The sequence below is a fragment of the Haematobia irritans genome, chromosome 2 (assembly GCF_050003625.1).
Source record: "Haematobia irritans isolate KBUSLIRL chromosome 2, ASM5000362v1, whole genome shotgun sequence".
In the NCBI taxonomy this organism is placed as follows: Eukaryota; Metazoa; Arthropoda; class Insecta; order Diptera; family Muscidae; genus Haematobia; species Haematobia irritans.
Genome location: NC_134398.1, coordinates 11,372,693 through 11,400,249, shown reverse-complemented (window position 1 = coordinate 11,400,249; position 27,557 = coordinate 11,372,693). Strand labels below are relative to the sequence as shown.

At 35.3% G+C, this 27,557-nt stretch overlaps 1 protein-coding gene across 2 annotated transcripts; it reads left to right on the top strand.

Annotated features, from left to right (window-relative positions):
- Nucleotides 1-4,206: 4,206 nt before the first annotated feature.
- Nucleotides 4,207-26,741, top strand: LOC142223457 (insulin-like peptide receptor). 2 transcript variants are annotated; one of them, XM_075293345.1, is made up of 9 exons: nt 4,207-4,312; nt 11,372-11,772; nt 11,850-12,824; nt 18,836-18,916; nt 18,982-19,148; nt 19,223-19,460; nt 19,530-19,768; nt 19,831-20,137; nt 25,274-26,741. In XM_075293345.1, the coding sequence occupies exons 3-9, from the start codon at nt 12,396-12,398 to the stop codon at nt 26,690-26,692; spliced, it is 2,880 nt and encodes a 959-aa protein (XP_075149460.1). In that variant the 5' UTR covers nt 4,207-4,312; nt 11,372-11,772; nt 11,850-12,395; the 3' UTR covers nt 26,693-26,741. The 2 variants fall into 2 exon arrangements, with proteins under 2 accessions (XP_075149460.1, XP_075149459.1); XM_075293344.1 differs by having other exon boundaries at nt 4,207-4,427.
- Nucleotides 26,742-27,557: the final 816 nt, after the last annotated feature.

The following is a 27,557-nucleotide window of genomic DNA, read 5'->3' as shown; positions in this document are numbered from 1 at the left end:
CAAAATTTTATTTCTATAGAAAATTTTATCAAAATTTTATTTCTTAGAAAATTTGGTCAAAATTTTATTTCTATAAAAAATTTTGTGAAAATGTTATTTCTATAGAAAATTTGGTCAAAATTTTATTCCTATAGAAAATTTTGACAAAATTTTATTTCTATAGAAAATTTTGTTAAAATTGTATCTCTATAGAAAATTTTGTAAAAATGTATTTCTATAGATTATTTTGTCAACATTTTATTTCTATAGAAAATTTTTTCCAATTTTTTTTTATAGAAAAGTGTTGTCAAAATTGTATTTTTATAGAAAAATTTCCTATAGAAAATTTTGTCCAAATTGTATTTCTATAAGAAATTTTGTGAAAATTTTATTTCTATAGACAATTTTGTGAAAATTTTATTTCTATAGAAAATTTTGCCTAAATTTAATTTCTATAGAAAATTTTTTCAAAATGTTATTTCTATAGAAAATTTTCAAAAAAGTTTATTTCTATAAAAACGTTGTCCAAATTTTATTTCTATAGAAAATTCTTGCAAAATTTTATTTCTATAGAAAATTTTGTCAAAATTTTATTTCTATAGAAAATTTTATCAAAATTTTATTTCTATAGAAAATTTTATCAAAATGTTATTTTTATCGAAAATTTTGTCAAAATGTTATTTCTGTAGAACATTTTGTTAAAATTTTTATTTATTTACGTTTTACAAAGTAATGGGCTTTCTCCTTGCAAAGTTTTTATTTCTATAGAAAATTTTATAAAAATTTTATTTCTTAGAAAATTTTGTCAAAATGTTATTTCTATAGAAAATTTTGTCAAAATGTTATTTCTATAGAAAATTTGGTCAAAATTTTATTCCTATAGAAAATTTTGACAAAATTTTATTTCTATGGAAAATTTTGCCAACATTTTATTTCTATAGAAATATTTCTATTTTATTTCTATAGAAAATTTTGTCAAAATTTTACTTCCATAGAAAATTTTCTAAAAATTTTATTTCTATAGAAAATTTTGTCAAAATTTTATTCCTATAGAAAATTCTGACAAAATTTTATTTCTATGGCAAATGTTGTCAAAACTTTATGCCTATGGAAAATTTTGTCAAAATTTTATTTCTATAGAAAATTTTGTCAAAATTTTTGTTTCTATAGAAAATTTCGTTAAAATTTTATTTCTATTGAAAAATTTTGTCAAAATTTTATTCCTATAGAAAGTTTTGTCAAAATTTTATTTCTTTTGAAAATTTTGTTCAATTTTTTTTATAGAAAAATTTTGTCAAAATTGTGTTTTTATAGAAACGTTTTGTCCAAATTTTATTTCTATAGAACAATGTATCAAAATTTTATTTCTATAGAAAATTTTGTCAAAATTTTATTTCTATAGAAAATGTTGTCAAAAAGTGAACTGCCTGAATTTATGTTATTATGATAATTGGTTGATAGTTTTGCTGCACGTAGAGGATGCTGATGTGGAATGTGGTAATTCCGAAACGTGCGTCCATTCAACCATCTTGCAGTCAATAGGACTTTGCCCAAATAAATTTGACAAACATTCTTTTCGTTTTTTCCAGAAGGCTTTTGCAATTTTTTGGTCTTTTAAATATGAATTCGGAGTTAGCACAGTTTGCAGGTTCATATATGTTATCTATAGCCTTCATATATTCTAAAGCTTCACATAAAAATATATTTTTTTTCTGGTGCAATTTCCCAATGTTGAGTTATCCCATTCCTCAGGGATTTTGAAATACCCGAAACCAATGCAAATCCAAAGAACAAAAATTCTTTTATTACCATTGAAAAGGTAGTAAATACAAATTTTTATTTTTTACTATCACCATATATAACGGATGTAAGACTAAAAAAATGTAATTAAACTAATGAAAATAATTGGCAACAGTATATAATTTAGGGCCAGCAGAGGAAACAACAATATAAGCGAAAGCAATACCTTTATGTAAGAGTTAATAATATGGGGTATTCCATATATTGGTTAATTTTTACACTGTGGGTACAATACAGTTCCATATCACCATTATTACTGAATGATCCTTTGCGTGCCTGCAGGTAACCTTTACAACACAAAGGGTTCTCCATATTTTTTAATTTTTTTTTCTATTTTTTCCAGAATTTAAAAAAAGTTAAGACCACGTGTCTTCTTGAATACATCTCTCACATATTCTCTTTTCCCGTAGGTTGCTTTAAAAGCATATAATCTTTATATAAAAATATATAGTCTAATGTCAAGGGCATTCCCAAATGGGTTAATCTCAATCGGCCTTTCGATAAATATCTTATTTTCATTCATATCGTCAATTACAATCGTTTATGCGTTCATGTGTCGCCTTATGTGGAAAATACGAAAACAAACAAAGGTTATAAAGATCAATTAATACAATTAAATTATATCAGCTTGACAAAAAAAAATATGACAAAAAAACATCTACTATAAAGGAAAAAGATACACTCACTAATATTGTTTTTTGTTTTACTCTCTTGAAGATATCAAACCTTATAGCATATGCCCGTATTTACTACAGATTGAATGACATGTGATATAATTGTAATTGAATAGTAATTATAAATGAATGGTAAACGCGTAAATATAAAAGAAATCTTTAAAAAAGGGGGATTGAAAGTTATAGGTCATTAGGTTTAAGATCTTGCCGATAACCAAAACCATTAAATCGCATATAAAGACAATAAATGTGGAAATACTCAACCCTTTCTATTACAATTTCTAGATTTTTTCAAATGTTATTTGAAATAATTAATATTACTTGTTAAAATAAAAAATTAAATTTTCTGAAAATATTTTATATTATGTTATTGATGGCAACGAAATTCCTACTGTCCCAATCTACTACCAATAGCAATTTGATTTTAGGGTAGATGTACTTTAAAGAAATTTGCTTTTTAATTATGACCCAACCTTATTTAAACTATATTATTATAATAGAAGATATTAAAATTTTAATATATTTACTGATTATGGGAATTGTAAAACGTTTTTGTGAAAAAAAATAATAAATAAAATAAAAAAGACATACATTTAATTGAATGGTAATTATGAATGAATGGTAAACGCGTAAATATAAAAGAAATCTTTAAAAAAGTGAGTGGGAAGCTATAAATAAAACCTAATGATCTTGTCTAGAAAAAATCTCTTAAATCACATATAAAGACAATGAAAATGTAAAAACTAGTTTTAAAATTTTCCTTTTTTTTCAATGTTATTTGTAATATTTTTTGTTACACTAAATCTTTAAATTAAAATTTCTGAAATGTTTTCATTATTTTAATAATTGATTGCAGCGAAATTCCTACTGTCCCCATCTACTATGTTTGTTTGTTAATTACCAATCAACCATATTTAAACTATATAATTTTTATGGAATATATTAAAAAAATTATATATATTTACAGATTTGTTACAATAATAATTTAAATTAAATTTTAAGAATTTTTTTTGGTATCAATCATTGTAACCAAATTCCTACTGTCCCCATCTACCTATTAGAGGTAAATTTCAATGTGTTAATATGGCAAACGTCCCACGAAAATTGTTCACTTTTGAGACATGTTCGGATTTCAGAGCTTGAGAGGTTTTACTGTATTATATGTTACAATCAAATTTACATTAAATTTTAAGAATTTTTTTGGTATCAATCATTGTAACCAAATTCCTACTGACCCCATCTACTATCAACAGCTAGGTGATTTTATGGTATATACTTACCATTTAGCTTATGGAAACGAAAATTTTTGCACAGAAAAAATCCATTGTTAAACTGTAAATATTATAAAAAAATTATCATCTTGAACTCTAGTGATTGTTATCCGTATGTAAAGCAAATCACTTTCGTTTTTATAACGATCGTCTTCCCATCGAATTGATGAATCTTAGACGATGATATCCAATATTTTATATGGGAATTAATAAATATTTGCAAATATCATACTGGGGTTCTATACAGATTCCGAGTAGAGGAGAAACATGTTGTATTCATTGGTTCCCTCACAATTTGTAACCCCCCCCCCCCCCACAACAGGCACAATTCTACTCCATTTTAGTCGTTTCGTAAATTTATATGAATGACCGGCAGTATTTGTTCAACTGAAAAAGTAGAAAACAAAAACAAAAAAAAGTGCGGTTGCCACCATCATCAGCATCATCGGCGATTCATTCACAGAAATTGTGGCACAGTCAGCCTACGGACGTGGTCGTCGGTGGTCAACACCACATTGGTTATTTAATAAAGATTCAATAGAATTTTTATTTTGCGGCATCTTTTAAATTGCAAGAAGAATTCTTGAAGTAAATAATTTACGAAGCCTATGAAAAATATTTGTTTGTGCAAAAAAACAAAAGCAGAGCAAATGACGAAATCGTTTAAATAACTAACAAAAATATGTGCATTGCTATAAAAAAAGTAATAAATTTTTATTTTTTTTTTTAATTAAAATCTATTGAAAGTGAAAACAAACTACGCAACAAGAAATAAAAAAACAACGTAACAAAACTAAAATAATAAATAAATAAAAAAGAGAAAAAGTATTATCGCAATAACAAAAATTGTGCTTAAGAAATATAAAATATATAATTAAACCAAAAATTAAACCAATTAAATTAAAAATTAAAAAAAAAAAATACCAAAAACCCCACCCCAATAATTGACTCATTTGAGGAATGTCAGAAATTCATTTGTGGATCAGTGTGTCAAATGTTAATATTTTGGGAAATCAAATACAGGATTGTGGAACACTAAAAAGAACAAATTTTTTCTAATTCAATCACGAAATTAATTGATACAATTAATTTTTTAATTGAAATGTCTTCAATCACAGAAATGATAGTATCAATTAAAAAATGAATTGACAGTCCATTAAAATATTAATCGATACAATTAAAAAATTAATTGATTGATAATTAATTTGTGTGATTGATTTTTATTTCAATTAAAAAATTTGTTGAATCTATTAAACTTTTCATTGAATATTTTTTAAAACTCAATTAAGATTTTTCGTGAAATTTGTTTTTGTGCAGTTAAAATTTGAAGTTTGGAATCATCACTTTTTAAGTACTTCCGGAGATGCTCCATCCGATTTATCCCATATCCAATTCCAAATAAAAAGTCTCAGATAATAAACTATTTTAAGGAAATAAATTTCGTAAAAAATAACAGAAAGAGTAAAAAACAAGTATATACGGCCGTAAGTTCGGCCAGGCCGAATCTTATGTACCCTCCACTATTGATTGCGTAGAAACTTCTGTCATCCACAATCGAATTACTTGCGTTGTGGTAATACTTACCGATGGCAAGGTGACTTAACACTTCTTAACATCGTTTTCTAAATTGTGAGTTAGTCCATACGTGGTATATATTAGACAAAAAAGTTATGTATAGGTAAGTCTACAAATAATTACGAATCGATATGGACTTTTGCGCGGTACGTGGAGAGCCAGAATTGAAATATGGGGGTCGCTTATATGGGGGCTACAATTATGAACTTGATATGGACCAATTTATGTGTGATTGGGATCGCTTTATCTGAGGGCTATATATAACTATAGACCGATATGGACCTAGTTAGGCATGGTTGTTAACGGCCATATAGTAGCACAATGTACCAAATTTCAACCGACTCGGATGAAATTTACTCCTCAAAGAGGCTCCAAAACCAAATCTGGGGATCGGTTTATATGGGGGCTATATATAACTATGGACTGATATGGACCAATACCTGCATGGGGCTCCGGAGGTTAAATCTAGGGATCGGTTTATATGGGGGCTGTATATAATTATGAACCGATGTGGACCAATTTTTGCACGGTTGTTAAAGACCATATACTAACACCATGTACCAAATTTCACCCGTATCGGATGAAATTTGCTTCTCTTAGAGGCTCCGAAAGCCAAATCGGGGGATCGGTTCATATGGGGGCTATATATAATTATGGACCGATATGGACCAATTTTTGCATAGTTATTAGAGACCATATACTAACACCATGTACAAAATTTCAGCCGGATCGGATGAAATTTGCTCCTCTTAGAGGCTCCGCAAGCTAAATCGGGGGACCGGTTTATATGGGGCTATATGTAATTATGGACTGATATGGACAAATTTTTGCATGGTTGTTAGAGACCATATACTAACACCATGTACCAAATTTCAGCCGGATCGGATGAAATTTGGTTCTCTTAGAGGCTCCGCATGCCAAATCGGGGTATCGGTTTTAATGGGTGCTATATGTAATTATGGACCGATATGGGCCAATTTTTGCATGGTTGTTAGAGACCATATACTTATACCATGTACCAAATTTCAGCCGGATCGGATGAAATTTGCTTCTCTTAGAGCAATCGCAAGCCAAATTTGGGGGTCCGTTTATATGGGGGCTATACGTAAAAGTGGACCGATATGGACCAATTTTTGCATGGGAGTTAGAGACCATATACTAACACCATGTACCAAATTTCAGCCGGATCGGATGAAATTTGCTTCTTTTCGAGCAATCGCAAGCCAAATTTGGGGGTCCGTATATATGGGGGCTATACGTAAAAGTGGACCGATATGGCCCATTTTCAATACCATCCGACCACAATCAATAACAACTACATCAATAACAACTACTTGTGCCAAGTTTCAAGTCGATAGCTTGTTTCGTTCGGAAGTTAGCGTGATTTCAACAGACGGACGGACGGACGGACATGCTCAGATCGACTCAGAATTTCACCACGACCCAGAATATATATACTTTATGGGGTCTTAGAGCAATATTTCGATGTGTTACAAACGGAATGACAAAGTTAATATACTCCCAACCTATGGTGGAGGGTATAAAAATAAAATAAATAAAAAACCCTTTACAGTGTGGGGATTTTTTTTGAAACATTATTTCTAATATTATTTGTTAAACTAAAACTTTAAATTAAATTTTCTGAAATTTTTATACCTTAAACCTCATAGTGGTCAAGGTATAATAACTTTGATCTGCCAAAAAATGTGTTTATCAGAAATAGTGATTTTAGACTCCATTAAATACATACCGATCGACTCGATCTAGCCCATGGTGTCAGTCCTTCCGTGCTTCCATCAGTCATCTCCTGAGTCGATATAGCCTTGGTGTCCGTCCGTCCGTGTATTTGTTGTTCGTATGATTTCGGTTGCAATTATTAGCCGCTTTTGATGCAATTTGGTAACATATAACAGGTTGGCTGATAAGTCCCCAGTTTGACACACAGATGGCCTCGCTAGTATTAAATGCATATTATTTTTATATAGTACCAACCTTCAAATGATTCGTGTCAAAATTTGACGTCTGTAAGTCAATTAGTTTGTGAGAGAGAGCGTCTTTTGTGAATTAACTTTTGTTATTGTGAAAAAAGAAATTTCGTGTTTTGATAAAATACTGTTTTCTGAAGGGAAAAAATACGGTGGAAGCAAAAACTTGGCTTGATAATGAGTTTCCGGACTCTGCCCCATGGAAATCAACAATAATTGATTGGTATGCAAAATTCAAGCGTGGTGAAATGAGCACGGAGGACGGTGAACGCAGTGGACGCCCGATAACATAAAAAAATCCACCAAATTATTTTGAATGACCGTAAAATGAAGTTGATCGAGATAGCAGAGGCCTTAAAGATATCAAAGGAACGTGTTGGTCATATCATTCATCAATATTTGGATATGCGGAAGCTCTGTGCAAAATGAGTGCCGCGCGAGCTCACATTTGACCAAAAACAACAACGTGTTGATGATTCTTAGCGGTGTTTGCAGCTGTTAACTCATAATACACCCGAGTTTTTCCATCGATATGTGACAATGGATGAAACATGGCTCCATCACTACACTCCTGAGTCCAATCGACAGTCGGCTGAGTGGACAGCGACCGGTGAACCGTCTCCGAAGCGTGGAAAGACTCAAAAGTCCGCTGGCAAAGTGATGGCCTCCGGTTTTTGGGATGCGCAAGGAATAATTTTTATCGATTATCTTGAGAAGGGAAAAAACATCAACAGTGACTATTATATGGCGTTATTGGAGCGTTTGAAGAAGAAAAAAGTGTTGTTCCATCAAGACAATGCACCGTGCCAAAATTTCATGAATCGGGCTTCGAATTGCTTCCCCACCCACCGTATTTTCCAGATGTGCCCCCCAGCGACTTTTTCTTGTTCTCAGACCTCAAAAGGATGCTCGCAGGGAAAAAATTTGGCTGCAATGAAGAGGTGATCGCAGGAACTGAGGCCTATTTTGAGGCAAAACCGAAGGAGCACTACCAAAATGGTATCAAAAAATTGGAAGGTCGTTATAATCGTTGTATCGCTCTTGAAGGAAACTATGTTAAATAATAAAAACGAATTTTGACAAAAAAATATGTTTTTCTTTGTTAGACCGGGGACTTATCAGCCAACCTGTTATGGCATTTCTTTGGTATTGAAATTATTGGAAAAAATCGGATCAAATTTAGATATAGCTCCCATATATATGTATCGCCCGATTTCAATAAATGGGGTCAAATTGCGCTCTTTTAATAACCGATCGGCATCAAATTTGGCACATTTTGACATTTTTGTCAAATTTTATTTCTACAGAAAATTTTGTCAACATTTTATATCTATAGAAAATTTTATCAAAATTTCATCTCTGTAGAAAGTTAAGTCAAAATTTTATGCAAATTTCATCTCTATAGAAAATTTTGTCAAAAAATTTATTTCTATAGACAATTTTTTCAAAATTTTATTTCTATTGAAATTTTTGTCAAGATTTTATTTTTATAGAAAATTTTGTCAAAATTTCATCTCTATAGAAATTTTTGTAAAAATTTTATTTCTTTAGAAAATTTTGTCTAAATTTCATTTTTAAAATAAAATAAAATAAAATAAAATAAAATAAAATAAATAAAAACCCCTTTACAGTGTGGGGATTTTTTTAAAACGTTATTTCTAATATTATTTGTTAAACTAAAACATTAAATTAAATTTTCTGAAATTTTTATACCCTAAGCCACATGGTGGTCAGTCCATATCGGGCGAAAGATATATATGGGAGCTATATCTAAATCGGAACCGAAAATCAATAGGGTTCTATTCTGACTCAAAACAGGAACTTGTTGCAAATTTTAAGTCGATTGGACTAAAACTGCGACCTAGACTTTAATAACAAAAATGTGTTCACAGACAGACAGACGGACAGACAGACATGGCTATATCGACTCAGGAACCCACCCTGAGCATTTTTGCCAAAGACACCATGTGTCTATCTCGTCTCCTTCTTGGTGTTGCAAACATATACTATATATATATATATATATATATATATATATATATATATATATATATATATATATATATATATATATATATATATATATATATATATATATATATATATATATATATATATATATATATATATATATATATATATATATATATATATATATATATATTTATTTCTTTAGAAAATTTTGTAAAAATTGTATTTCTTTAGAAAATTTTGTCTAAATTTCATTTCTCTAGAAAATTTTGTCAAAACTGCATCTCTATAGAAAGTTTAGTCAAAATTTTATTTCTATAGAAAATACTATCAAAATTTTATTTCTATAGAAAATTTTGTCAAAATTTCATTTAAATGGAAAATTTTGTCAAAATTTCGTTTAAATGGAAAATTTTGTCAAAAGTTTATTTCTATAGAAAATTGTGAAAAATTTCATTTCTAAGAAAATATTGTCAAAATTTTATTTCCATAGAAAATTTTGTCAAAATTTAATTTCTATTGAAATTTTTTCAAAATTTCACTTCTATTGAAATTTTTGCAAAATTTTGTTTCTATAGAAAATTTTGTCAAAATTTCGTTTCTATGGATTTTTTTTTCAAAATTTAATTTTTACAGAAAGTTTTGTCAAAATTTTATTTCTATAGAAAATTTTGTCAAAATATCATTTCTATAGAAAATATTGTCAAAACTTTATTTCCATAGAAAATTTAGTCAAAATTTCGTTTCTATATTAAATTTTGTCAAAATTTCATCTCTATAGAAAATTTTGTCAAAATTTCGTTTCTCTGGAAACTTTTGTCAAAATTTCGTTTCTATGGAAAATTTTGTTAACATTTCATTTTTACAGAAAATTTTTTCCAAATTTTATTTCTATAGAAAATTTTGCCAAAATTTTATTTATTCCTACAGAAAATTTTGTCAAAATTTTATTTCTATATAATATTTTGTCGAAATTTCATTTCTATAGAAAATATTGTCAAAATTTAATTTCCGTAGAAAATTTTGTCAAAATTTCGTTTCTACAGGAAATTTTGTCAACATTTTCTTTCTATAGAAAATTTTGTCAAAATTTCATTTCTATCCCAGCAAAAAAAAATGGAAGTTCTTCTCAAGGCACAATTTTAAAAGAACTTCCAAAAATGTTCTTTATTTTAACTGCACATGAAGTTCATTTGAGTCAATGTCTTTATAACTCGTTTTTTTTTCATATTTTTAATGTGAAATTTATTTTTTTTGTGTTTCAAATAAGTTAAAAACAGATTAAGATTTAATAAAATGGTACAAATTATTTAAATTTAGCCGAAAAAAATGCTAAATCCTTCGTAGAAAAATTTCGAATTTTTGAAAATATTTGATCACAAAAGTTTCAGACAAGCGTTATAATGCATTAAAAATCATAAAAAAATTTAAAAATTTTTTATTTGTCAAAATATCACAAAATTTCTTAATTTATATCCAAAACACTGAATTCGCCTCACACCTTAAGAAGTGATGCAAATTCAGTGCAGCGGCTGTTGAAATGGTTAGTCAAAATTTTATTTCTGTCTGAAAATTCTGTCAAAATTTCATCTTTATAGAAAAGGTTGTCAAAATTTTATTTCTGTAGAAAATGTTGTCAAAATTTGGTTTCTATGGAAAATTTTATCCAAATTTCATTTTTACAGAAAATTTTGTCAAAATTTCATTTCTACGAAAAAAAAAATGTCAAAATTTCATGTCTATAGAGAATTTTGTCAAAATTTCATCTCTATAGAAAGTTTAGTAAAAATTTTATTTCTATACAAAATTTTGTCAAAATTTCATCTCTACAGAAAATTTTGTCAAAATTTCATTTCAATAGAAAATTTTGTTAAAATTTTATTTAATTAATTTTCTTTTGTGGTCATTAATTCTGTGTGTCATCATTTTCGTGTTTGAAGCAGTTTTAAATTAATTTAGTGATTGATTCTGAAAATTTATTCTGTGTATATAAATATTGACATAAAGAACACAAAGAAAACAGAGGATATTATGCTAACAAAATTATTTTATTTGGTCAGTGAGTGTTAATCTTATAGTTTCCGTAAAATAATTATTTTTTCCCCAAACAATAAAGCACATGTGTTCAACCTAAAGTAGTGGTCATGTATATTATTCCCAATTAAACTCGCTCGAAAAACTCTCATTATCCATAAGTGACAATCACATAAGATACAATTTGATGTTAAATAACTAAATGACACGAAATGATGTCAAAACAAACACTATTTTAATCTTTATGACGATCATAAAATGAAACTAACAAGGAGCTGAAGAAGAAAAACAAAAAAACAAAACACATTAAAAACAAAAGACTTAAGAAACATACACGAACTAAACGTAAGAATTAAATTACACAACAACTGTTCACCTATTCCAAGGAACAGGAAGTTAAGTCGTGCAGGTAGAAGACTGAGTGACGAGTAGCTCTATATAAAGGCAACGAATATTGGACACACATCTAAAGAAGGTGGTAGGGTACGTACGTGCCAAAAGCTCATAAACAACAAATAATCCAGATTAAAGATAATTTCATTGTTTGTCTCTTTGCACAGGCCGTGAAAAACCATTTTGCAACAAAGTATGTTTCGAAAACATCTTCAATGAAGGAATATATCCATGCCCATGTACAATAAGAGGCAAACGGCATTGAAGTTCTCCCAAGGAAGTTCACTAAAGCAAAACACACACACCCAAACACATCCAAGCAAAAAAAGGGGCATGTGAGTTTGGATCAAAATTTAAGCGATTGCCTCACGTTCAGTGTAACGTCATCCAGTAAGGCTTTATCAATAAAGTAAACAAAAACTAAGAAAAAAATCGTCCACAAAACATAATTGATAACTCACGTGCTAAGCTTGTCCAAGCGAAAGAAGAAGGCGGTAGATTTATAAAAACTTCACACATCACCAGCATCACATTCCAAGGAAATAACGAACGAACGAACAAAAAAAAACTCGTTGCTCCAGTTCCCAGCTACAAGAAAACAATAATAAACAAACCCCCCCTTGTAGTATCCACGCTCTCTATCTCTCGCTCTCTTCGAGTAAACAAAAAATCCAAAACCCCACTAAACAGCTGTTAGCTATCTCTCACTCAATATGTCTTCGATGAGAGTTGGCAATATGTTGCCAACCCACCAAACATTATATATAGTTTTCCTGTTCCTATGTTCTTATACATCACTCACAGTCGCAAGTAAAAATGAGGTCTTCATAAAATCTGCACCTCCACCCTATGAATGCGGTAGCATGGATATCCGTAATCATTGCTCAAATTTGGAACATTTGAGCAACTGTACCGTTATTACTGGATATTTAATTATAGTTTTGCTGCCATCGAATGAAATTTGTGATTATTCTAAATATAGTTTTCCTAAATTGCGAGAAATCACCGATTACCTCCTCATCTATGAAGTAAAGAATTTAACTTCTTTAGAACATATGTTTCCTAGTCTAACTGTGATACGTGGATCCCAGCTGTTTCTAAATTATGCCTTGGGAATAACTCAAATGAATGAATTGGCAACGGTAAGTAAAGATTTTGGGAGCAATGTTGCCAGTATTTGTCTCCAAAAATCCCCAATTTAAATCAAAATTCCTCACAAAAATCCCCAATAAATTGTTGACAAGTTTTTTTGAAAAAAAAAAGAAAAATAAAAAAATAGGCTCTTCTGTAGAATATCGATAAAGGGTGATACGGTCAAAATTTGCTCAATATAAACTTGACGTATTTCTTTCAATTTTGCATTTAAAAAACCTGAACACCCCTCATTTTGAAGGTGTGTGTGTGTAGAATGTTGCTCCTATTTTGATTTTGGAATTCACTCTTCAGTTGTCAAAATGCCGTCCAAGCAAGAAGAGCAGCGTATCAAAATTTTGCTCGCGCATCGCGAAAATGCGAGCTACTCGCACGCAATGCTGGCAAAATCGCTAAAAGTTGCCAAATCAACCTATTATATTTCATGTTAGCCTGATAATGAAACAGGCAATTGACGTCCAAATGCATTATATCTAATTATACAATTATTTTTCGAGCTTTATGGACAGATATAGATTAAGGAACATGAACATAATAGAGCCATTGAAAAGAAAACGCCAGATACCAATCTATACGCGCCTGGACTGTACATGTTTCGGTTCGGGCGAATGAACCTTTCCACAGCCTTTAGTATAGATCCGGCTGGGAGAGATAACTCAATTTTGGGCCCTTTATGCTAACTCCTTATGGAGAAAACATTTGGGAAATTTCCGTTACAAATGTAATTAAAGTGTTTGGGGAACGTTTGTCGATAGCCAGGAAGTCTGAATCGGGGGGAAATCGAAACCCGGAAGCCGCTGAGACGACAAAGAGAGTTGCCGGTAGTTTCAAGCGAAACCCTAACCTCTCTCTCCGAGATGCCGCAAATAAGCTGGGTGTATCGTCTACAACCGTGCATCGAGCCAAAAAACGAGCCGGACTATCGACTTACAAGAAGATAGTGACTCCAAATTGCGATGATAAACAAAATACGACGGCCAAAGCGCGATCACGGAGGCTGACGAAGTTTGACTGCGTGGTAATGGACGACGAAACCTACGTCAAAGCCGACTACAAGCAGCTTCCGGAACAGGAGTTTTATACGGCAAAAGGAAGGGGAAAGGTAGCAGATATTTTCAAGCACATAAAACTGTCAAAGTTCGCAAAGAAATATCTGGTTTGGCAAGCCATCTGTACCTGTGGCTTGAAAAGCAGCATTTTCATAGCTTCCGGGACTGTCAACCAAGAAATTTACGTGAAAGGGTGTTTGAATAAACGTCTGCTGCCTTTCCCGAAGAAACACGGTTGTTCCGTACTGTTTTGGCCGGATTTGGCATCTTGCCATTACGGTAAAAAGGCCATGGAGTGGTACGCCGCCAACAACGTGCAGGTGGTTCCCAAGGACAAGAACCCTCCCAACACGCCAGAGCTCCGCCCAATTGAGAAATACTGGGCTATTGTCAAGCGGAACCTAAAGAAGACCAAAAAAACTGCTAAGGACGAGCAGCAGTTCATGGCAAACTGGCTTTCTGCGGCGTAGAAGGTGGACAAGGTGGCTGTACAAAATCTGATGGCAGGTGTCAAGCGTGAGGCCCGGCAATTCGGATTTGGAAAAGCGAAAGCCTAACTGAATATTTTTCCTGAATTTTATACTAATTGAACTTGAAAAAGAAATTTAATTTGATTTTTTAAATAAACGATTTCACCGATTTACACGCGTTTTCCCTTGACCAAATTTTGACCGTATCACCCTTTAATAATTTAAAAATTGAAAAAATATAAATTTTATTGCCACACCAGGTTGTGAGCTCCAATAACATCAAGATTTCGAAACACAACACCAAGGGACAATTGTTTGTCAAACTTTTTCTTCCATAGAAAGTGGTCGCAAAATTTTATTTCTATTAAATTTTTTAAAAAATTTTTTTCCTATACAAAATTTTTGCATAATTTTGTATCTATACAACATTTTTTTAAAGTTTATTTCTGTACATAATTTCTGCAAATTTTATTTTTATATAAAATTTTGTCAAAATTTTATTTCTACAGAAAATTTTGAAAAAATTACCCATTTGACGAAAATGGTCCGATCGGATCACAATGGCTACCCTGATTGCAAACCTGATTTATTATACTGAACGGATTTCAAAAAAATCCCCAAATTTATGGAAATTCCTCAACAAATCCCCAAGTCCCAAACTCAAAATTGTCGTCCTCATCCACGACAAAAATATCCCCAATTTGGGGTAAAATCTGTTTGGGAGTCCCCAACAAAGAATTGTTAACTTATTTGTGAAAAATTAAAAATGTTCCGTGTCAAAATTCCAGAGTTGAAACAATATGTGTTCGAAAAAAACTCAAAATAAAGATTTCGCAGTTATTCCCCGCGAACATTTTTTTTTTGTGGCTACACTATCCCATTTTCCGGCAAGTCCCATTTTTGGCGAGACGCCTCTAGCAGTCACGGTTTTCTGTCGCGGATTTTGGGCTTCCCATAAGACATGCTCAATGAGCATCGATAGGCGAACTCTTGTTTATGAGCATTGTTCATAAACAAGAGTTCGCCTATCGATTTGGTTATATTTACACACTAACAGCTTTTCGTTCGAAATCGTAATCTTAGTAGCCTTACTGCACGAAACTGGCACACATTCCACTCAGAGAGCAAGGCTTAATTGTGCTCTCTATGTTTGTAGAATTGAAGCAAGATATTACTTTCGTTTGCCAAGCCTTATAAGATTTTTGACACCTGCAGGATAGATGTTCGACCCCACGGTGGAATAGGATGAGAAACAAATCCAGTAACGGATAGGTTAGGTTAGGTGGCATCCCGATGTATCAGGCTCTATTCAGTCCATTGTGATACCACATTGGTGAACTTCTCTCTTATCACTGAGTGCTGCCCGATTCCATGTTAAGCTCAATGACAAGGGACCTCTTTTTTTATAGCCGAGTCCGAACGGCGTTCCAAATTGCACTGAAACCACTTAGAGAAGCTTTGAAACCCTCAGAAATGTCACCTGCATTACTGAGGTGGGATAATCCACCGCTGAAAAACTTTTTGGTGTTCGGTCGAAGCAGGAATCGAACCTGCTAACCATTGCACAACGGTGGATACATATAACTCTTTTTCGCTTTTACTTCAGAGATGCGCTGTTGAGCAAAACGTTAAGGAGCTGTGTGGTCCAAGGACTTATTGGTAGGCCTACAAAATTTGTTCACCTCGGCAATAGGGTTGATCAAGCTTCCGAATCTTTATTTGTACTTATATTTATCATTACCCATTAACTAATGCTATAATTTCTACCAGATGTTATTTCTTTCCATTATGGACCTCGGTATACTCATGCCGTTGAAGTAGAGTTGGGAGCGGGGTGTACGAGTCGAGGAGTGACGTGGGTGGCCAGTATGTGAAATACCGGTTTGCGGAACAAACCTCCCACGCGTCCACAGGCGGACAATTCGACAATTCTGTCAGGAATAGTAGACGCTCAGTCCGTCAGTCCTTTAGTCCGTCCTTCGAATATGTGCGTAGATCGCTCGTCGATAGCCAAAAAATGACTCTCCTCGAAGGTTATTAACAGACGTGCTTACTCCTCGAAGGTTATTAACAGACTCTATGACACGTTTTTCCGTTGCGAATTCGCCAAATTTTCGATCATACTTTGGAAAACTAAGATGATACCTGGTCGCACATATTCGACGGACATACGACATATATAGATTCCGTACGGATTAATGGACTGACGGAATGAGCGTCTACAATTCCTCATGGAAATGTAGAATTGTCGATATGTGTATGGTTGGGAAGTGTGCTCCGTACACCCAGTATCTTCCATACTGGCCACCCACGTCACTGCGCGGGGTCATATCAGTATGGATATTCTGCCAATAGTCCTTGGTTGCCATATGCGGCTTATCAAAGGTTAGAATGATCAGGAAGTTCTCGAGTTTCTGCATCTAGACCTTGGTTCCCGTATGCGGCTTGCCATCTCAAAGTAGGTTAGGTTAAAGTGGCAGCCCGATTTAGTTTCAGGCTCACTTAGACTATTCAGTCCATTGTGATCTCAAAGTAAACGTAGCTCATAACATGTCAGATTGCTCTGGAGGTTCTGCATCTAGATCGTGATTACCATATGAGAATTTTCATCACTTAGTAAGGGCAAGCCTCCTCACAGTTGGGAGTGGTTTTAATGAGGCGGGAGTCAAATTGTTGTGGATGTTCTGCATGCAGACCTTGATTGCGTCTTATCGTAGTCAGAATATTCTGGAAGTTCTGTATCTAGACCTTGGTTCCCGTATGTGGTTTGTCTTCTCGTAGTAAACGTAGCTCATCACAGTTTAGATTGGTCTAGAAGTTCTGCATGTAATGGCAAGCCTCCTAAGAGTTGGGAGTGGGTTTTGTGAAGCGGGGGTCAAATTGTTATGAATGTTTTACATGTAGACCCTGGTTGCTATATACGGCTTATCAAAGGAATGTTCTCGAGATTCTGCATCTAGACATAGGTTCCCGTATGCGGTTTACTTTCTCGTAGTAAACGTGGCTCATTACAAGTCAGATTGCTCTGCATGTTCTGCATCGAGATCTTGGTTACTATATGCGGCTTTTGCAAGTCATATTGCCCTGGAGGTTCTGTATTTAGACCATATGAGGCTTGAGGCACCACTCAGCAACGGCAAGCCTGTTCAGAGGTGCGAGTGGGTTTTATGAGGTGGGGGTCAAATTGTTATGGATGTTCTGCATGTAGACCTTGGTTGCTATATGCGGCTTATCAAAAGTCAGAATATTTTGGATGTTCTGTATCTAGACCTTGGTTCCCGTATGCGGTTTGCCATCTGGTAGTAAACTAGAGGTTCTACATTTTGACCTTGGTATCCATTTGAGGCTTTTCCTAACCTTGTAACAGCAAGACTCCTAAGAGTTGGGAGTGGGTTTTGTGAAACGGGGGTCAAAGTGTTATGGATGTTCTGCATATAGACCTTATCAAAGGTCAGAATATTCTCAAGGTTCTGCATCTAGACCTCGGTTGCCATATGCGGTTTGCCCTCTCCTAGTAAAACGAATTCATCACCCTAGGCCAAGCTGGTGCAGAATGGCTGATCGATCGGCAAACCACCACGAGCTAAATACATTTTGCAGCAACTTCACCACATCAGCTTATTTCCTGATGACGGAAGGAAGGAACAACGCTAGTTTCATTTGTAGAATTTTTATTAAAGCGAATTTTTGCAATGGACACGAGCGCCTTCCTTCAAATTATCATCAATGCTTCATTTCAAGATTTTTAGGCGGTTCAGCCGATATGCCGATGTATTTTGCTTTGGAAGAAAGATTCAATGCAACTCCAGGAGCCACCGTGGTGCAATGGGTAGCATGTCCGCCTTGCATACACAGGGTCAAGGGTTCAATCCCAGGTTCGACCAAACACCAAAAAGTTTTTCAGCGGTGCTTTATTCTCTGAGTAATGCTGGTGATATTTCTGAGTGGTTCATAGCGTCTCTAATGTGTCGTTCAGACTATAAATTTTACCAGACGGAGTGTCTGTGTTTGTAAAGAATATTACAGTGTTGCCAATCTACACGAATTGTCGACGATGACTAAACAATTGGTAAATGTGTTATCGATAAACATGCAGCAGTATTGATTATGCCTTCGGACTTAACTTATAATGTTGCCTTATAATGGGATATGTTCGACACGAGCACTGTCGTCCGGATAAACTTATAGTCTGGACGGCGCATAAGAGATTTCACTGCAATGCGGAATGCCGTTCGGACTCGGCTATTAAAATAAGGTCACTTGTCATAGCGCATAACATGGAATCGGGCAGCACTCAGTGATAAGCGATAAGTTCACCATTGTGGATTGTAATTCCTGAAATATCGGGCTGCCACTATACCTAACCATAACCTAATTCCAGGCGGTTTAGCCAATCATATCTGGCAAAAATTTAGTTCAATGTTATTCATTAAAATCCATAAAAACTAAAAATATCTATTTATCTTTTATATATCTTTTCAGCTGGAATTTCCTTCTTTAGTGTCAATCCAGCGAGGTAGTGTCCTAGTTGGATCCAATCCTAAACTATGTTACTTGGATAAGGTAAGGCCGTCTACAATGCCTGCACAATAATTGTCTATCTAATCTAAAATGCATTGTCTATGTAGATCAATTTTGATCGTTTAACTGGTGTACATGGAGAGAATCATATCTATCCATCCAAAGATGTTGACTGCTCGAATCTTCCACAGCCAGTCGGTTGTCCCTCCGAAAGTTATTGGTCTAATATGTCATGTCAAAAATTTGACAATGATAATATCATCGATTTTACAAAGTATGTCTACGATTGATGATAGAAACCGTGTGTGAGGTAGTCATGTGCAATTATTTTTTTCCAAACATTTTCAGAGGTATCACTAACTGTAATGCTCAATGTTTGGGTGGATGCTATAATAGCACAGCTCGAGGATGTGCCGTATGTCGCTCATGGACCGATCATGGTGAATGTGTAAGCAAATGTCCAAAAGATAAATATGCCTCAGCTCATTATTTGCGTTGCTATACCAGGGAGGAGTGTATAGCCAAGAAATCGGTGATCTTTAAACATGCTTGTGTTGACGCATGTCCTTCGGGATATAAATTAAATGTAAGTGCTTTCTATTTCTATTTACTATACAAATATTTTTCATTATTCCCATTTCGTGTTCTTGGTTAGAATATAACTCACGAGTGTGATTCGTGTGGAGGAGTAAACTCCTGTATAAAAACTTGCAATCCCAAGGTGATACAGGAACCCATTTACATAAATACTCTGGATGATATAGAAAAACTAAAGAGTTGCCAGATTTTAAATGGCAGTGTATTTGTGAATTTACGCAATCGCATTAAAGAGCAGGAGTTATTGGATAATCTCAGCAATATAAAAGAAATAATTGGTCATTTGAAAATTTATAAGTGAGTGAAATGGAGAATATGAGAAATAATGCCATGCCTTGAACCTATTTTTCCCCTTACAGAAATAACTATTTGACCTCTTTGGAATTCTTTAAAAATTTACAAAAAATTCATGGCCACCCCTTGGAGAATAATCGATATTCTTTAGTTTTGTATAGTAATCAAAATTTAAGTAAACTTTGGCCATTGGAAAATGACAAACTAGAACTGGTCAATGGTGGCATTTATATCCATGCCAATGATCGCCTCTGTAACAGGGATATAAGAACTTTTCGAAATGCTGTTAGACATGATTATAGCTTGGATTCCATACAGACAAGTGATCAGGAGGTTCTGTGTGCGCCAGCGAGACTGAATTTGGCAATAGAGGTAAGTATAAACAGTGTTTTTTTGTAGGCTCCGGAATATGAATGATGGAATCTATCCCTAGTCAACTTCACCTAGCATAAGTTCATAGTCCTATTCTTCTCGAGAATGATGAAATCTATAGAGATAGGTTATATTAGGTATAGTGGCAGCCCAATATTTCAGGCTCACTTAGACTATTCATCCATTGTGCTACCACAGTGGTGAACTTCTCTCTTATCATTGAGTGCTGCCCGATTCTATGTTAAGCTCAACGACAAGGGATCTTTTTTTTATAGCCGAATCCGAACGGTGTTCCACATTGCAGTGAAACCATTTAGAGCATCTTTGAAGCACTCAGATATGTCAACAGCATTACTGAGGTGGGATAATCCACCGCTGAAAAACTTTTTGGTGTTTGGTCGAAACTGGGTTTGAACCCACGACCCTGTGTATGGAAGGCGAGCATGCAAACCATTGTACCACGGTGGCTCCCATCTATAGGGATAGATTTCATCATTCCCGAGAAGAAATAGTTATCCTAGTTAGTTTTACCCCAGTTCATAGACGTCTTCTTTTCGAGAATAATGGAATCTATCCCTAACTAACCTTTTGGACAGCATGTACAACTACACAGCCAACATTTTTTGAATTTGACGGCGCTTCTGAGAATTCCCACCACGTCTAAAAAAATCGTTTCATTGACCTTGCGTAAAGGTCGAATTGACACAGCCGGCTTACCCATTTCCGAACGAAGAATCATATTAGAGTGTTACGAAGATTTAAAGATTTCACACTCTCCAACGTATTTTCTAATGGAATTGTCGGCGAATCCGATCTAGGGTCTTGCCCATGCTACCATGTGCGACTATCGGAATATCATAAAATCGGAATATAAATATAAATTAAATTCTTAGGAATTTACAATTTCCAGGTAGAATGTTGTTTTTGTTGTAACAGTTTTTAATGTACTTTCATCCATTTTGTTCTATGCTTTGGTAGTTCAATTTGTAGCCAGACCAAGGAACTCTTTGACAAGGATGGGGTGTGTCCAGAGTGATCTATTGGTGAGATGGGTAGGCTTAGCTGGACAAGCAAATAAGTGACGAGTGTCATGTGGGTCTTGATTACAGATAGACACACGTCGGCTGTGCTGCTATCAATCACTGATAAGTAGGAGTTGAGGCGGCTGCACTTGCCTGATCTAGTTGAGCCAAAACTACTCTGGTCTGCCGTGGGAGGTCTCTCTCCTGCTGTGATATGGGCGGTGTTCGAGCTCCGAGAACAGGATTAACCTTGTAGCTTCTCACCGCTTCAGCTACAGTATCCTCATGAATCCTGTTCAGATCTGACTGGTATGCTGCATGATCTAGAGGCTCTCTTTTATAACGCTGGATTTCGCGCTCTAGAAGGTGAAGATCAACCCTTACATTCCTGGATGGAGGTTGACTATACATTGTGGAGACATTATGTAGCAGTCCTCCTGTGCTATGGGCGGTGTTCGAGCTCCGAGAACAGGATTAATCTTGTAGCTTCTCACCGCTTCAGCTACAGTATTCTCATGAATCCTGTTCAGTCCTGTCTGGTGTGCTGCCTGATCTAGAGGCTCCCTTTTATAACGCTGTAGCTCGCGCTCTAGAAGGTGAAGATCAACCCTTACATTCCAGGATGGAGGTTGCTTATCCACTGCGTATACATTATGTAGCAGTTCTAAGCGACACTGCGTGTCGCTCGTTTGAGGTGTTCACACTGGCGCTGCATAGTTTACCACTGACCAGCCATTCGCCAACATATAGTCAACAAGGTTTCTTTGTCCGCACCCCAAGTGTTGCCGGCAAGTGACTTGAGTACCTTGTTTCTACCGTGGAGCTTATCACAAATTGCAGTGGCATGGACGGACGACTTAAAAGGATCCAGGTGGAATCCTTTTGATTCACGCCACTTTGGTAGAAATCGGTCCGTATGTATACAAATTTATCCAAAACCCTGATATCAGGATATTTTGACACATTATGATTGATTTTATCTTGCAATTCTATATAGTCCGAGTCCTCAAAACAAGGGATATTCAAGCCCACTTCTGGTTCCAAAAAATCCAGTACTGATAAGTCTGGATCTGCCTCGGAATCCCATGCCACTCTCGTCAGTGCATATGGCACTATATGGTCCTTGCCTTTCCGATGACTTATTGTGAACTTGAATGCCTGTAGTTTGAATACATAGCGTTCTAATCTGCCAGAGAGGTCAGATTGTTTCGTCAGCCACAATTGTGAGGAGTGATCGGCTATGATCTCAAACTCCTGCCTTTCTAAGTAGCATCTGAAACGTTTCACGACCTCAATGGCTGCTATGCATTCTTTTTCAATAACGCTATGTTTCTGTTAAGCCGTATTAAATTCTTGTTTTGGCATAAATGCCACTGGCCGCTCCTCACCAGCTGCGTCAAGTTGGACTAAAACTGTCCCGATGCCATAATGCGAAGCATCGCATTGGACGAAACATTTTTTCGTAAAATCAGGATTTGATAAAACTGGAGCCGTCGTAATACGCTCATTCACGATTTCAGTTTCGAAAACCAACTGTCAGATCGCTGCAGTAATGATGGATTGGGTTCTGCCTTTAAAACTGAATAAGTAGGGATATAATGCTATATTCCCACCGACTCATTTTCCTCATTCGTTTTTCCAAAACATTTCGCCATTCACACCGGGTTGAGATGTTTTAATTTGACAGTTACCATGGAAACTAGAAATTCACATTTACTCGAAATTCACATATATGCAACCTATGTCCAAATAATTACCGCGAGCGCAAAGGGAAAAATTTGTTTATGTTATTTTCACATGTCCATGTTCTTAAAAGCCTTTGTTTATTCTTTTTTTTCTATGAAACTTATTTCAATATTTTGACATATATTTTGAATAGGATATGTTATTCGGGGTATATTCCAAATTAGTTGGTTTCACATTCTAAAATTGACGGGTTTTGGAGGAAAACTTGTCTTTTGAACTTGTTTTTTACTAGCGAAAACCACTCGTTTTGAAGTGCTTATAAAGGGAAAACATTTCAAACCCCAATACATGCTTGGTGAGAACACCGTATAAGCCTAAGCATACAAAGCTTTACCACAGTTCTGAATTTAGTTAATTTTGAACCACTTTTCGACGTCAACTTGACAGGTCGCTTGAAGAACTAGGTCATATATAACTATGATATTCCGAAAGCTTTGGTTATGCCCGTCGGTGAATCTTCGATAGTCGTTCATCTGCTCCGCAATACACACTACCCTGGATTCATATACCATCTTTGAGAGCCAAACGTTCAAATCGCATTCAGATCGCCTAGCAAGATAACATTTTCACCATTAAGGCATTGTCGCATATATAACCATGATATTTGGAAAGTTTTGACCAGATGCCTTTGTGCCCGCCGGTGGGCCTTCGTTGAAAATCTGTGTCCGGCACAATCCCCTGCATTCACATACCAACTTTGACAACCAAACATCATGATGTCCATTCATATCGCCCAGCAAGGTAACATTGTCACTATCGAGACATTGCCGCAATGACAGACTGTATCCTAAGAACTGTATGTAAGAACGAATCGGTAGGGATAATACGCTTATATCAACCCGTGATGATAGTTTTCTAATGCAACTCTAAATCGAGGTTGTTGTAGTACTTTGGATTTGTTTGTATTACGAGATATTATGCATTTTCGGGAAACAAACATATTACGACTAAGGGTCTGCAGTTTTTGGACAAAGAGAGAATCCTTGTGTTAACCCCTGTACTTAAAACTGTATAGAATAAAGGTTGCTAAATGTGTGTTTATCGAAGTCCTTGATTTGGATCTGTATTTCTCAGGGTCAAGGTCAATTAAGGCAACTTAAGGGTTGCTAAATGGATGTTTTTCGAAGTCCTTGATTTGGATGTATTCATCAGGGTCAAGGACAATTAAGGTCGATTATCCCTTGGCGATGTGGGATGTGCAACCCTAACCGGAGAGATTGTGCTTACATCTTGGAGGGCATCGAAGTCCTCGATTTGGATCTGTATTTATCAGGGTCAAGGACAATTAAGGCTATGCATATGCATGAGTCCCGTTCTTCGACCCTGGCCCATTATCCCTTGGCAATGTGGGATGTGCAACCCTAACCGGAGAGATTGTGCATACATCTTGGAGGTCATCGAAGTCCTTGTTTTATATCTGTATTGCTAAATGAGTGTTTTTCGAAGTCCTTGATTTGGATCCGATCCGATTATCCCTTGGCGATGTGGGATGTGCAAACCTAACCGGAGAGATTGTGGCGGGATAATACAAAGCGGGCGTTTGGTATCCTACCTTCTCAAGTCCGGAGCAACACAAGTAAACCTAAACATAACGTTAGCGTAGCTGGTTGGTTGATGAACTGTTTGGACCCATGAACCTTTTTAAGGAGGTTTGAGAGTAATTACTTAAGTTCCGATTTACTCGTGTGACTTTTTGGTTGGTGAACGTGTGGGATACACGAACTTTGCTAGACTTGGATTGCTCTTAATTTCCTCGACACTAAAGAGGATAAGTCTGTGAAGATTATTTATCCTCCATCATCAGGCCATTGTAAGTGATGATAACATTGTAAGAATAATTTTGAGGAAACGCCTACATAGACCGATAAAAATCCATTGACACCATTTGGAATTGCATTTTCCAAGCAAGTGTTCTCATCTGATGTAACAATTATTTTTTCAATAAAATTGTAAAAATCCCAGCAGTATTCCCTGTAATAGGTGACAGCCCGATATAGACTATTCAGTCCATTGTGATATCACAGTGGTGAACTTCTCTCTTATCATTGAGTGCTGGCCGATTCCATGTTAAGCGCAAGACAAGGGACCTCCTTTTTATAACCGAGTCCGAACGGAGTTCCACATTGCAGTGAAACCACATAGAGAAACTTTAAAATACTCAGAAATGTCACCAGCATTACTGAAGGTGGGATAATCCACCGCTGAAAAACTTTTTGGTGTTCGGTGGAAGCTGGAAACGAACCCACGACCTTGTGTATACAAGGCGGGCATTCTAACCATATTTACGATGACTATACCACCTCTATATTAAAAAACCATTGATTGTACAATCCTACACTTTTAACTAATGCGATTCTTCAATTTCCAGGTTCTTTCTCATCGTTCCATAAAATTATCATGGCCCAAAGATCAAACATCGAACGAAATCGAAATTGCTTATCAACCATTAGAGTCAGACAAACCCTTTACGGGTCGCAGTGAATTGGATACAAAAGTGTGCGAACGCATACATTGGCGAAGAGAACTGAAATTCCGTGATGAACTTGAGCGCAATGCCACCCACTACTTCTATACGGTGGATCAACTTGAGTCACATACCAGATATGCTTGTTTGGTTAAAACGTTCGGACCAAACGATGCCTACGAAGCAAGGAGTGAAATGAAGATTATCATCACCAAAGATGATATACCACGGCCACCTCTGCTAGATATCTACAACAAGACCAATGAGACATTATCAGTGCGCCTCTACTATCGAAATCATGAGGATAAATTGGTTGATTGTTACTTTCTGGAAGTTTATCAGATAGAAGAGAATAAAAATCTATTGGACCAAAGAGACTATTGTGAAGATCCCATGAAACCTTTTCCAGATTATCACAACGAAGACTATGATGATTGTTGTACTCGTCGTTTGGAAGAGACCGAAGATGATCTATTTAGGGAACAATTACAAGAAGAGTTTGGTTGTTCCTTGGATCACAAAGAGAATTGCGAAGTGAAATCTGTGGAGCATAGGTGTCATTACAACGAATCGAAGGCATGGCAAAGCAGAAACTTGGAGCACTACGAGACCAACTATACAATCGAAGGTCTGGAACGTTTTCATCTATATGAAATACATGTCAGAGCATGTAATAGAGGTGGTTGTGGTTCTCCGAGTATAATTACAGGACGGACGAATTACACCCAGGGTGGTGAACATGTAGATGATCTAGTAGCCTGTAAAATGCCTCATAGTAATGAATATCGTGTATATTTTTCGGAACCCAAGAATCCCAATGGCCATGTAATCTCATATGCTTTGCATTTCCGTTATTTCAATGCATCATCAAAGGGTCCATACTCAAGTCATCTTCATTGTCTTACGCGTTTGGAACATCAACGTAATCACTTTGTTTATATTGGACGCCTTAATGAGACTTACAATCAAGCCAAAATTAGAGTGGAATCATTTGGTCATCGAAATTATACGGAATGGGTTGATATATCAACATGTAGTTGGATTATAAAAACCAAATTGGCTGGACGCAGTTCTCATGGTTGGAATATCTTTTTCATTTTCTTTAGCATTGGTGCAATCGGTACTGCCTTGTGGGTTTGTTATAAACGAAAATATTGGCGTAAATTGCCAAAACTACGTAAATATCTACCGGTGCATACCTCATGGAGGGCATTACGTCCTGACAGTGATAACGATGAAGATCGTCAGATATTGGTGGACGGGTTTGAAACGGTACGCTTTCATAATAGCCCAGAGGATGACAAGAAGTACCTGGTCCATTAGTAGCGAGAGAAAGAAAGAATAAATAGAAATTTTTACACTAGTATATAAATTGTTTTATTTAATGGCTTAATAAATTGTGATCAATATCAAAAAACTCCCGAGGAACTTCCGGAACTACCATCATGAGTTCCAAACTGTGGAATGTTAACTCTGTGCTGGGTACCTGGGCACTGTGGGATAATATGAAATGCGGAGGCGGATGTGCTGGATAAGGAGGGCACTCGTGGAACGAATAATGTTCAAGCGGACGTTTTTTCCTCCACTATCTTCGTATATTACAGAATAGAGGTCAATACGAAGACACTGGGTCTCTTCTGATAGTTGCGAGCAAACCAATTTAGGTTAGGTTAGGTATAGTGGCAGTCCGATATTTCAGGCTCACTTAGACTCTTCAGTCCATAGGTGAACTTCTCTCTTATCACTGAGTGCTGCCCGATTCCATGTTAAGCTCAATGACAAGGGACCTCCTTTTTGTAGCCGAGTCCGAAGGGCGTTCCACATTGCAGTGAAACCACTTAGAGAAGCTTTGAAACACTCGGAAATGTCAACAGTATTACTGAGGCGCTATAATTCACCGCTGAAAAACTTTTTGGTGTTTGGTCGAAAGTGGGTTTGAACCCAATACCCTGTGTATGCAAGGGGGCATGCTAACCATTGCACCACGGTTGATATGGGTCGAAAAAAAACCGAAGGGACTTGCGAAATTTCAATGTCGATGAACAGAGACGAATTTTTGGCCTTTTATTGGCATCATATCAGGACATAACACACTTGAGAAACACATGGTAAGAATAGGCCTTAAAGATGATGACATCAGTAGATGGTGTCTGGACCCAGAAGTTACGGAAGACTCGTACCATTTCCT

Excerpts from the sequence above, each read along its gene's own strand:
- LOC142223457 (XM_075293345.1), top strand. The coding sequence starts at position 12,396 with ATGTCTTCGATGAGAGTTGGCAATATGTTGCCAACCCACCAAACATTA. Across the intron at positions 19,149-19,222 it reads AATATCATCGATTTTACAAA|AGGTATCACTAACTGTAATG; the intron begins GTATGTCTACGA and ends AAACATTTTCAG. Across the intron at positions 19,769-19,830 it reads GGTCATTTGAAAATTTATAA|AAATAACTATTTGACCTCTT; the intron begins GTGAGTGAAATG and ends TTCCCCTTACAG.